Source organism: Blennius ocellaris (genome assembly GCF_963422515.1).
Source record: "Blennius ocellaris genome assembly, chromosome: 11".
Taxonomy (NCBI): domain Eukaryota; kingdom Metazoa; phylum Chordata; class Actinopteri; order Blenniiformes; family Blenniidae; genus Blennius; species Blennius ocellaris.
Genome location: NC_137660.1, coordinates 9,945,891 through 9,958,365, shown reverse-complemented (window position 1 = coordinate 9,958,365; position 12,475 = coordinate 9,945,891). Strand labels below are relative to the sequence as shown.

General features: G+C 43.2%; 1 protein-coding gene across 1 annotated transcript; it reads left to right on the top strand.

Moving 5' to 3' along the window:
• Positions 1-1,310: 1,310 nt before the first annotated feature.
• On the top strand, positions 1,311-7,024 carry hal (histidine ammonia-lyase; the record flags this gene model as incomplete). The annotated part of the gene is made up of 20 exons (XM_080504196.1): positions 1,311-1,557; positions 1,738-1,798; positions 2,008-2,035; positions 2,111-2,185; positions 2,279-2,351; positions 2,443-2,509; positions 2,607-2,644; positions 2,742-2,867; positions 3,022-3,161; positions 3,335-3,382; positions 3,660-3,807; positions 3,927-4,022; positions 4,276-4,334; positions 4,492-4,572; positions 4,690-4,755; positions 4,841-5,006; positions 5,126-5,260; positions 6,517-6,625; positions 6,728-6,797; positions 6,893-7,024. The coding sequence occupies 20 exons, from the start codon at positions 1,311-1,313 to the stop codon at positions 7,022-7,024; spliced, it is 1,965 nt and encodes a 654-aa protein (XP_080360322.1).
• Between the last annotated feature and the right edge of the window lie 5,451 nt (positions 7,025-12,475).

The window sequence follows — 12,475 nt, the reverse complement described above, 5'->3', positions numbered from 1 at the left end:
TGAGCGTCATATAATGCTTGTGGCGTGTGATTGAAGCCAGGGTGAAAGAGTGGGTGTTCATGCTTAATAAGCAGTCTTAGGTTGTTGGATGGATGGTTGATTTATGCAGCCATGTTATGGGTTCATAGCAGAGGTGTGAAAACAAGCCGGAGTTAATAGGTAGTTTCAGAGATCTTCTCCACAGTGCAAAAAAAATAAAATAAAAAGAGTAAAGACTGTATCCTTGACTTAACCAGAAAAGGATCGCGTGTGCTGCTATAATTTTATTGTGGTTTGGCCTCACTAAAAACACTTTTCTTTTATGTAGACTAAATCAAATGCATGAAGTTAACTCAAGGCGACAGGACATTTACGTTTGTTACAACAGCTCTGTACAATTCAACCCCATATACTGCTGGCTAGTCTCTTTCTTTCTCTTTTAGACGGCAAACCTTTTGTGACAACCAATAATGGAATAATGACCAATAATACAACTGTTTAGGTCAATGTGAATGTAGTAACCTGTCAATAATGTAATAAAAATAGTAAAGAATTCTTTTCTACAACCATGGCTGAGAGAATGTTGGAGAATACTCAGTGAAATAATTATTTGATATCTATATTTCAGCAAACTGCGCAAGACCTGAAAAAAAGCCTTTTATTTTCAAGAACTGCAGCTTGATTGATTCATTATTAAGATTTACTTCAATTGTGCATTGAGTTATTGTATTACTGGTGAAATGTTATTATGGTATAATGGATCAATGTATTGGCAAGTTCGAACATTTTGTGGTTTATTATTTTGGAAAAGGACAAAATTATAGAACTATTGTCAAATATTGTGTTATGGTTGTTGCAACCATTTGTGGGATGAGCGGCAGGGCTGAGTATGTTTCTTAAAAGACCATAAATGTAAATTTAGGTTTTTTCTGGCGACTTGTCCGGGTCCTTGTCCATAAGCTGGATACAGATGTGTGATATTTCCACGATCAGCTCTTACTTTTCCATTTGTATGAATTCCCTGCTGTCACACCAATTGGGATGCAACTGAGCATTGACTTGGTCATTGTATTTAATTTGAACATGGGTTGGACGGCTACCAACAAGCAAAACAATGCCAGAGGTCATATGTTAGCGACTGAACCTCTTCAAACCACTGAGCATTTTCCCCAAATATCTGTGCCACTGACGTGCGGAGGTCAACGATCCCAACCGGCGAGGCGTGGCTCTCCGGCCGCGTCTGATTGGCGGCCCGCTCACATGCGGCTGAAGGTGGTACCTTGGAGAGCGGCGCGCTGCGCTCACTGCAGCTGAGTCTCGCAACGCGCGCAATGCCTCGGTTCACCGTGCACATTCGAGATGAGTGGCTGGCAGTGCCCTGCCGGGACACCTCCAATCCTATCCGCTGGCTCGGAGAAGAGGCACTCAAACGCTACGTGAAGAACAAGCCTGACAACGGCGGTATTGTGGCCGTGAAGGAGACGCGCTTCGTGGTGCGCCGGTGTCAGGGTTTGTGTTTGCTGGACGTGGATGACACCATTGGGGATGTACTCGAGGACAATGACTTCGTGGAGCTTGGTAATGACTGTCTGCTTGAAATATATATATATAAAAAAAACAAAAAACCACGTGAATCACATGTAATGAATATGTTTTTTTCACCCTGGCAGAGCGTAAAGTGTGCGTAATTACGCATGAGCTGTAAAAGTTATTTGTATGTACCTACTGTGAGTAATTTTTTAATTTTTTAATTTTCAGCTATTGAAGGAGACACCATGTCTCCTGATTTCATCCCGTTTGAGCCTGGAGTGTCTCACCTGTATCCTTAAACATCCCAGGTTGGATATGTGGATGTGTACGCGGTTCTTATTAAACAGGAGCCAGTTTCACAGGTTGTTCTTGCCATTGCATCGTTTAGAACTGAGTGGGGAAAAAAACGCTAACTGGTGACCTATTTAACAAGTTAATATCTCATGACAATTTCTATCATTTTGCTGTTGATTTACTGAACTGAACTGTGTGAAACAGCACGGCGGCATACAAAGAACCTGGTCAAGTAAGTGAGTTTCTTACTCAATTTGAGATAACATTGTGTTGACACTGTTTGTGTGACACTCGTCTCCCTGTGCAGTTTCTTTCCATGGATGGCAACAGCTTGACTTCAGCAGATCTGGTCGACTTAGGGAAAGGACTCTACAAAATAAAGGTAATGATCAACACAATGTTTGTTATCATGTCTGACGTTTGGTAATTGTTGACTGTTCATTGACGCAATCCCACACTTTGTGGACATTTCCAGCTGACGGCGGAGGCTGAAAGAAAAGTTGTGGAATCCAGAGAGCTTTTGGACACCATTGTCAAAGAAAACAAAGGTTAATATACACTTAAGCATTCAATAAATACAAGAATGCATAGAAAAGCAGTTACTGTAGACTTTTGTTTGTCTTTCCCATCTTCCTGCAGTTGTCTATGGAATCACTACAGGCTTTGGAAAGTTTGCCCGAACGGTCATTCCTGTCAGCAAGCTTAAGTACAACATTAAATTCATAGCCTATTTATGATCTTTTGTAAACAAAACGATTCCTTTCTGAGCTAACCGTTGGCTGTAAACACGTTTTATTTGACAGAGAGCTTCAGGAAAACCTGGTGCGCTCACACTCAGCAGGTAATCAAACCTTTCTCGAGGCTCACGGCCCCGTTTGAACATGTACAGGGTTCCTGCGTCGTCGGATTTGTGATCGGAATTGCATTGTGCTGTGTAGGTGTGGGAAACCCGCTCAGCCCTGAGAGGACTCGCATGCTGCTCGCTCTGAGGATCAATGTTCTGGCCAAAGGGCACAGCGGTATTTCTTTGGAAACTCTCCATGCCATGATCCAGGCTTTCAACGGTGAGTTTTCAGATAGTCCCATCAGCATCCGTTTACTTTTGCTGATGAGGGATATCAGCTTTCATCTAACTGATAACGTTTTTTACAAATCAATACTGGAGTCTCTGTCCCATGACTAATCCTGGCCATTTCTCTGGTATTTGGCCCCTGGAAGCATCCTGTCTCTCATTCGTCCCCGAGAAGGGAACGGTGGGTGCGAGCGGAGACCTGGCACCTCTCTCTCATTTGGCCCTGGGACTGATGGGGGAGGGAAAGATGTGGTCTCCTAAGAGTGGCTGGGCAGATGCCAAATATGTAAGCCGGAGAGTGACTCTTCCAGTTGCGACACAAAAAAAAGCTTGCTTGATAGTAGAGGAAATGTGTCTTTGATGCTGAGAGTGAAAGGTTACACAGTCAAAAAGGAAAACATGTTTGCTTTCGGATGACCCCTGGCTTTTGACTTTTTCTCTTGTTTTATCCCCGGCCAGGTCCTGGAGGCCCACGGACTGAAGCCAATCGTTCTAAAGCCTAAAGAGGTAAAACTAAAGCTCATCTTTGAGTAACATGAAAGGAACCTTTCAATTGAATGCAAGTAATTACTTTCAGTCCATATTATCTATAAGGGGTCTCTGTTCTGCCGTTTCATTGATTCCCAAGTCAGGTTTATGTCAGTGATTGAATCAAATAAGATCCTTGAGCCATCATTTGAAGTTTCACAATAAATCTAGTGGCATATGAACTCGACTAGTCCTTCAGTACATCACTTGATTGAAGTTAGTTTATTCAAGTCCCTCTGCGGTTGTTCCCTCTCAGGGTCTCGCTCTGATCAATGGGACCCAGATGATCACCTCTCTGGGGGCAGAGGCTGTGGAGCGAGCCCTGGCCATTGCTCAGCAGGCGGACATCATCGCTGCTCTCACCCTGGACTTACTGAAAGGAACCACCAAGGCCTTTGACAGCGGTAAGCAGCAGCAATGAAAGCACAGCACAGCGGGAAATAACAAGAAAATACTTTTATATATATATATTTTTCTAATGACTGCCACTGATCCTTGCTGGTTTTTCCGGAGCTCCCCGTAGACATCCACGCGCTGCGACCTCATGTGGGACAGGTTGAGGTGGCCCTTCGTTTCCGGTCTCTGCTGGACTCTGATCACCACCCATCCCAGATTGCAGGTTGGAAGCCTCATCCTAAGTATGGCAGCCATTGACATTTCAGTTTATCTCTGTGCTTGACAAGGTTTCCAGACTCTCATATTATGAATACTTCAAGGAACTCCAGTGTGGTTTCCCACACGACATGAATAGTTAAGGATGGATCCCAGAGATTATTAAAAATATAGCTTGCCGGGATATCGTGCTTGCATAGCACCTTTTGACATGTGGTTATTTAATGTGTGCCATGTGGCGTTGGCGTGTTTTTCCCCAGAGAGCCACCGGTTCTGTGACAGAGTCCAGGACGCCTACACTCTGCGCTGCTGTCCTCAGGTAACGTCAAGTCAAGTTTATTTATATGTCCATAAATCACGGGGTCCCCCCCCCCCCTACGTCACGTCTCCATCGTTCTAACGTTGTGTCGGTGGACTGTCGCGTCGCACTGGAGTCGGAGTCTCTTGTGAGCGTTGTCATTCCTGTCTGTACGCAGGTTCACGGGATTGCCAACGACACGATCACGTTTGTGCAGAACATCATCAATACGGAAATCAACAGTGCCACTGACAACCCTGTATCCTTCTCCGGCTGCTTCAGTTACATCTCATGCTAACATTTGTGGTTAAAATGGACTCCGCCGTTGCTCTTATCATATATCACTGTTGGATTATTTCTTTGACGGCCACGTCAGATGGTTTTCGCAGACCGAGGCGAGACGATTTCCGGCGGGAACTTTCATGGCGAGTACCCAGCCAAGGTTCGTGACTGACTAAACATTGTCACGTTTGCTGCACACAGGATTTTTGTCCTCCTCTCACTCGCCGTCTGGTCTTTTCTTGCAGGCTCTGGACTTTCTGGCCATTGCGGTCCACGAGCTGGCCTCGATCAGCGAGAGGAGGATCGAGAGGCTGTGCAACCCCTCGCTGAGCGAGCTGCCTGCCTTCCTCGTCAATGAGGGCGGACTCAACTCAGGATTCATGATCGCCCACTGCACCGCCGCAGCTTTAGGTTGGTGTTTCAGGTCACTGATCCCGGCTGGATACCATCAACGTAACGGATGGGTGTCTGAGTACCATACCGACGCATCTGAACGAGGAGGTGAATCCGTGGTCTCCCGCTGTGTTCAGTTTCAGAAAACAAAGTTTTGTGTCACCCGTCGTCAGTGGACTCCCTGTCCACCAGCGCCGCCACAGAGGACCACGTGTCTATGGGAGGCTGGGCCGCGAGGAAAGCCTTGAGGGTCATCGAGCATGTGGAGCAAGGTAAAGCTTCTTTTAAAACACGTTGCATGATTACATCATGACAAGGGTTTGTTTTTTGCGGCGATTTTGAGGAACTGTAAATTCTAAACTCGGCAAGTAAAACTTTAGTGATTGTAGTTGCACTCAAAGTCTCTGCAGGCTGCAGTTCAACCCGCGTCTCTCAATCATGTCATTGACAGTAAATCTTCCAGAAACAATTTCCAGAGTTTCGAGCGACTGCAGCTGCATTCACACAGTCCCTGTTTGTCACGTCGATTGATTAAATGGGGACATGATTGTCCCACTCCCAGGAATAACGTGATCAGACGGATCGTCAACAGTATCACCTGATTCAATCAGTCAATCAGTCCCAACAGTGCTTGGCAGGCTGACTTTGGATGTTTGTGACATGCATGCATGATCCCACATCCAGTTTTACCCAACGACGAATAGAAGTGTTGAGAATGGATTTGCTTTGTGTTTGAAACAACGAAGAAAGAAACGTCTTCCCTCTCCTTCATCAGGTCGATGTGATGAAGCACCATTGGTTCTTTGTGATTTTCCACCATCGTTAAAAAAATGAAAATGATATTTAAAAAATGTTTTATTGTGAGAGGTGAAGTGCTGATGTGATGTACCAGACTGTGGAGAGCCATCAGAAGCAGTGTTACGCCACTTCCTCTGGTCTGTACGTACAGTGTTTTTAATGGGATAGGGCTTATCTCATCAGATAGGAGTGTTTACATGACACACTTTGAGTTGGATCGGCATCATGGAAACATGTAGCTGGACTCACCATCAGCCCTGGAGAAGATTTATATTGTTAACTATAAGACAACCTGAAAAAGAAAAAGCAAATCAATATTCACGGTAAAACATCAAATAATCATAGTATTTGATGGGATCAAAGAGAACAGATTGAGGGTTGCGGATTTATAATTGTACACGAAAGGAATTGATCGGTTTGAATCCAGAGTCGATTGACATTTGAGCAATTTCCTGCTATTTAAAGAAAAGAAATTCTGATGTGATTTAAAACCAAACTTTATTTGTATTGTTTCGCTCTATTCATGTTTCATGAAGTCATTGCTCTTCTTGTCCACGACTTGTTCTGGCCCCTGACACTGTATAATCCAGTCTAACCTGTCTAGTTGTGGCACACGTGTATAAATGTGTCCTTGCTGTAAATTATTTGTTGAAGTTGTCCATCAATGGCAAAAAAGGAACATGCCATATGCCTATTCACAAATTCAAAAGGATGTTTTTTGTGCGCGCAGTTCTGGCCATAGAGCTGCTGGCCGCCTGTCAGGGTATCGAGTTCCTCCGCCCTCTTCGCACCACCACTCCGCTGGAGAAGGTCTATGAACTTGTGCGCAGCCTGGTCAAGTAAGTCAAACAGACGTGGCCAAGGTACACCACTTTCAAAATAGTTAATATTTATCCACTGTTCCACTTTCTTCCATTCCTCTCCTTCGGCTGCAAAAACAGGCCGTGGATCAAAGACAGATTCATGTCCCCGGACATCGAAGCCGTCCACCGTCTCCTACTTGACAAGAAGGCAAGTACTGCGAGCTGTGGACGTCAAGATGTGTTGTACAAGCAGGCCCTTTTTCTTTTTGTTTTTTAAAGAGCATCTTTGTGTTTTTCACTCAGGTGTGGAGCGTAGCCAAGCCTTACATTGACAAGTATAAGACGGAGTACATACCCGAGTCCCGCCCCGTCTCCCCCACCGCCTTCTCCCTGGACCCGCCGGCATCGCCCAGGAAGCGCGTCCGTCACGAGTGAACGTCCAAGTGGCCTTTTCTAATGTGTTCTCTTAGCCAGAATTCTATTTCGTTGTGTGGAAATGGGCCTGAATTGTTGATTGAGTTGAGGATGTAATGAGCTGTTAACAACTGGCTATCATACGGATGAAATCTACATATGTATCTGTTGTGAATCTGTAGTAAACATTATGTGTGTATACTTGGCCCTGTGCGTTAGTGTTGTATTTATCTTAACACCTGCTGTCCCCTTCAGGATGTGCCTAAATTTAGTTGTCATTGCATTTTCACTACCTCAGCCACGCACAAATCTGTTTAATGATGTAGCACAAACTCGAATATGATTCATGTCTTGTTTACGAGGATCTAAAAAAAGAAAACTTAATTTTTAGATGTAAAAGACAAAGAAATAAAAATGAACACTGATAATACAACTACAAGGTTCTTCTTAAAGTTTGTATGATAGTTTCTCTCCCTGGTAAACAGTCCTGTAGAGGTTCGTCTCTATTTAAAACCTATTCTTCACTGACTATATGATTGACGTTTCCAAACAATCCATTACTTTATCTCACATTAATAATGATAACAGCAGTAATCGCTCATAAAAGTGTAAGTATTTGAAACACTAGCGTTGAAAGAACTCCACGATGTGAGTAAAAAAAAAAAATCTCTGTAGACTTTGAAGTATTTAATGATGGCCTCCTTCCTTCTGATCTGGGAAATGAAGGTCTGAATGGTGAAGTGGATATAATGTGTTTTATTTACGTCTATAAAGTTGAGCCGAATGCATCACTTCACAGAATATAACTGGCGACAGCACAGCGAACTCATAAAAAAAAAAGATCACTTCCTGTTTTGCTTCCTGTTGTTTCCTGTGCTGCCACTTTGTTTAACAAACCTGCTCTAAACCAACAACGAGCTTTCGTTTCACATGATCCCAACGTAATCTAACGCATTCATAAGCATAAAACTATACTTTATTTCCAAGCAAAACATATGTTATCAACATTTACTATAGATCAAGTAAAGTAGGTGGAAAACTACAGGAACCATGTCTAATATCTGTAAAACAGCAGGTATTATTGACCAAACATTGAAATTGAGCACTGTGAGGAAACAGATAAATAGTTCCACTCCCTCTGAGTAATCATGGAGGATTATGTTGAGGACGTCGTCCTGTCCGTGTGTTGAGAGTTGGAATAATCCACTGAACACAAGTGTCTTTGTCCAGTTTAACAGGACCTACCTGTCCAGGCTGGAGTCACACCTGGGAAACACGAGAGCGGTGTGTCACAGGACTGTCTGAGCAGCTTTGGTCAACAAACTCAAAGGTTGCACTCAGCAGATAGCGGCACATGGGGGGTTGCACCCTGAAGAGGTCCACCACCATTATGATTAAAAAAAAAAAAAAAAAGAGAAAAGAAACTATGTCTTTAAAGTTTTCTGGCGAGAGCGGAGCACTTTAAAAATGCCTCCAGGAGGGCAAACATCCGGGATGTTATTAAACCTTGTTTTGCTTGTGTTTACAGTCTGGGTTCCCGCTTCAAGAAAAACACAGTCTGCAAACTTATAAACACAAACTCAGAGCAGCACTTATAAAGTGGAGCGTAAACATTCCAGCAAAAAAACATAGTTTATACTAAAATAAATACAGAGAAATATTCATATTTAATGACTACATGTTTATGAATCAAGTAGCTTGCAAGCCTAATTGGCCGAAATGAACAATTTAAATATTTAACCAGAACTACAAATAAATAATATTAGAAGGTTTGACAGTTTATTGATGAAAAAACATTGAGTTCAGACTTTCTGTTAAACTTTGACGTTTGGACGAAAAGGAAAACCACTGAAGGACCATAATAACTGAACAAGACGGTCTCGACCTATCACAGGGGGCGAAATATGAATCTGGGCATTTGAAAAATAATAAACCTTAAACCGACCACAACAATGCAACAATATCGTCTTTTAGTTCGACGGTTGAAAATAAAAAAGTGAGTCTCCTTCGAGCCGGATTCGAACCAGCGACCTAAGGATTTCAGCAACAAGCCCTACAGTCCTCCGCTCTACCAACTGAGCTATCGAAGGGACGTTACGTTGATACGTCACTAAATGCAATATATCTGGTACTTCACAGCAGTTCTGCGTTGTTTCATTAAATTTATCGTTTTTTATAACGTTACAGTTTTACATATACATTTGGACCGAAACTACACTGCGTTACGTCAACTCTGTGTGTGTGTGTGTGTGTGTGTGTGTGTGTGTGTGTGTGTGTGTGTGTGTGTGTGTGCTCGCGCGCGCAAATGTAATAGCGTGTTATGTGCCAAAGTTTAAAAATAAGCAAAAGTATCGCAGATGAAACGTGACGTACCTTTAGCGTCCTGAGGAGAAGTCAAAGTGTGGATCCGTCCACTGATGAATTAGTAACAATTACTAATAATTAGCAACGTGCATATTTCTGCACGTTATGAATGAAGAGAAACCCATACCTGCCGATTATATAATAAACACATAAAACCCACTGCAGAGTTTGCATGACCACAAATTGTCCTAAAAAAATAAAAGCTTCATTGTCGCTGATCCGATTTGAACCACTAGGTGGTAATGTTCCCTCTCTTAAGAAATAAATCCCTTTGTCCCATTCGATTAACTCACCTGCCGTGGATTAGTGGAGGTTTTTTTTTTAAACAAATTCTTATTTGCTTTGTTGAACTTTGTATCATGCACATAAGTGGTCAAAAGAATGTTTTTTATCAACTGACGCCATGCAATGATGATCTTGGTGTGTTGCATCAGACTCTTCCCATGATTTGGTCACATTTACAGATTTAGACTCCTCTGCTTTCAGGTAATGTGATCGCTGTCAAGATTCTTTCATTTTGTGTCATATGTGCCAGCACCAATCACTTGAATGCCCTTCGCCCACAGCGAGTCTCACGACACCTATTGTGGCTATGCAAGCGAGGGTTATTACAATCTGAGAATATGATACTGTGAGGAACAGAAACCTGCTGGACAACACCAGCACCCCACAGCAACACTGAACTCATAGTTATAAAACTTCCACTTTGCTTTTCTACTCGTGTCAGTGAGAAATACTGCACTTTTAAAAACAAAAACAAAACTTCTTTGCACTTTTTAAATAATTCATGCAAATATTTCCTGATAATTGCAAATTATTGCACAATTCATCCTGATAAGATACACTAATTCATCACATGGGAAGGTCAGCAAGACAGAATCTGCAGCAGAAACGTAACACCGGTAATTAGCTTCAGTGAGGTTTATTAAATCTTGTTATGATGAACAGGATTTTGCTGTCACGCTACTCTCCGGTGTACGCGTTCTTGTCCTGACGTGTCCGACAGCAGGTTACGTGTGCGGTTACATACTGTAGCTGCCATGAGGACAAACAGTGGAGCCTGCAGCGGGGTCACAGCGGTGAGGCGTCAGACATTCCTCTCATAACACAGGCCACAATCCCCAAATCTTCCCCATCCTTTACCAAGATTATCCCTCTGTCTCAACTGGGCGGCTACGGGGAGGACCTGAACCCCTGGCCCTCTCCTCCTCCACCTTCACCTCCTCCAGTGAAGGCAAAAGGTTTGAAGAGGAGACGTTCCCGTCAATCCCCATGCAGGCACATCAATCAGGCGCTCCGGCACGCAAATATTATGGCCGGCCCCCATTCCAGCTCCACCCTCCCACAGGTTTTGCAGCCTCTCTTTCCTCAGTTTTTATCAAATGAGGAGTGACTCTGTCCTTTATGAACATTGCATGCACGGCTCACATCATTCATTTCAAACCATGACAATGCAGTCGCCTCCCCTCCTCTACTCCACGGTACAGTAAATATTACTATGGAAATGACTACACAAGAAGCCACTGTGACGAGACGCAAGGTTAAATGACAAGTATGTAACCTCGGTGACCTTTGACCTTTCAATCGGTGACATGTTGACGGCGCACACTGCGCGTCACTTGGTGCTCGCTGGAACAAGCTTTGGACCCCATAAACCCAAACCTGGACGAAGGCGGTGCAGAAGATTGATGGACGGATGTCTGTCATTATGTCACATAAAAAAAAAAAACACAAAGCAGGTTTTTGTGTGGAAGTTCACAAAACTATATTGGACCCAACATTTTATTGATCCCCTGAGGGAAATTACTTTTCTGCATGTAACCAATGCTATTCATAGTTAACCTGGACGACACATATGAGGAGCCTGTGCCCTGAAGCAGTGGGCGGGGCCAAGGGGTCACATGGGGTCCCACAGGGACCGCTGGTTGGCAGTGGGATTCAAACTCCCAATCTCAGGTCTGATTCTTTAATTTCTTGGCCTCCATTGCCTCTAAGGCCTGTTGATATATATAAATCCAACAAAATGTTTCACTTCGCTTAGACTGAGTGCGACTTTTACATTGTAGTAGTGTTTGTACAGTGTACATTAATGCAGGAATGTGGGTTTGTTTGTGTTGGGATGATTTGTCAAACATGAGGCCTGTTGACTAAAACGGGCCCACAAGAGGCCACCAAGCAAATTCTAAAAAAAAAAAAAAACTGCATGCAAAAGGCTGCTAAATGCAACAATTTTACTGTATTTTGCATCATTAAAATTGGCTTTATGTTGAGTTATTAGTGGTAATTCTTCAGTTTTGAAGAAAATACTGACTTTTTTTTTGTTGCCAGCAATAGACTGTGCCACAACAGAGACACATTTTGAAGTTTAACTTTAAAAGGTTATGATGGCACTATTTCACCAGCCCGACCCACTCAAGAGGAAACTGGGCTGCAAATTCAGTCTGTGAACTAAAATGAGTTTGACATCCCCGCTATAGAACATATCTGTGTGTATACCTGAACGTATATACAACGTCATGTCTGTATATATGAACGTAGTATGAAGAGAAATCACCCTGGGACCGCTTTCAACGCCCAGGTTATACCTTCACTTCAGTTCTGGATGGATCGAACGAGGAAAACAAAACTGCAGTTTTTATGTGCAAAGAGCTAAATCCAGTGAAACACTGCATTTGGTACAGCCTTCATACGAACTCTTTCATTTCCAATGAATATCTGAGTTATGTGGTTTTAGCACATACCCATTCATCCATAACATCCTTCATTAACCCGGATATAATCCTGTTCTCTGTGATATTAGTTATTTCTGCCTCAAAGGGTACTGCTTTGCTATTTCAACTATCATTTATCGGAGCGACAGGATGTCGCACCTGTGGTTTGAAATGGCTCCAGCTTCCTGAGCGTCTCCACGTGCAGCTCTGTCCAGTTTCTCCCTCTGTTTGATTCGAAGCTGAGCAGATGCAGCAGCAAAAGGAACCCGTGAGAGTTTCACCTTCGTCTGAGCCCGCGAGGCTATTTGTGTCCAATTTTTATATTTCCAACGTTTGAGAGAGAGGAACAGAATTGAAGTAGGGTCACTGCATAGGACTGCCTACCTCACAACGTTTA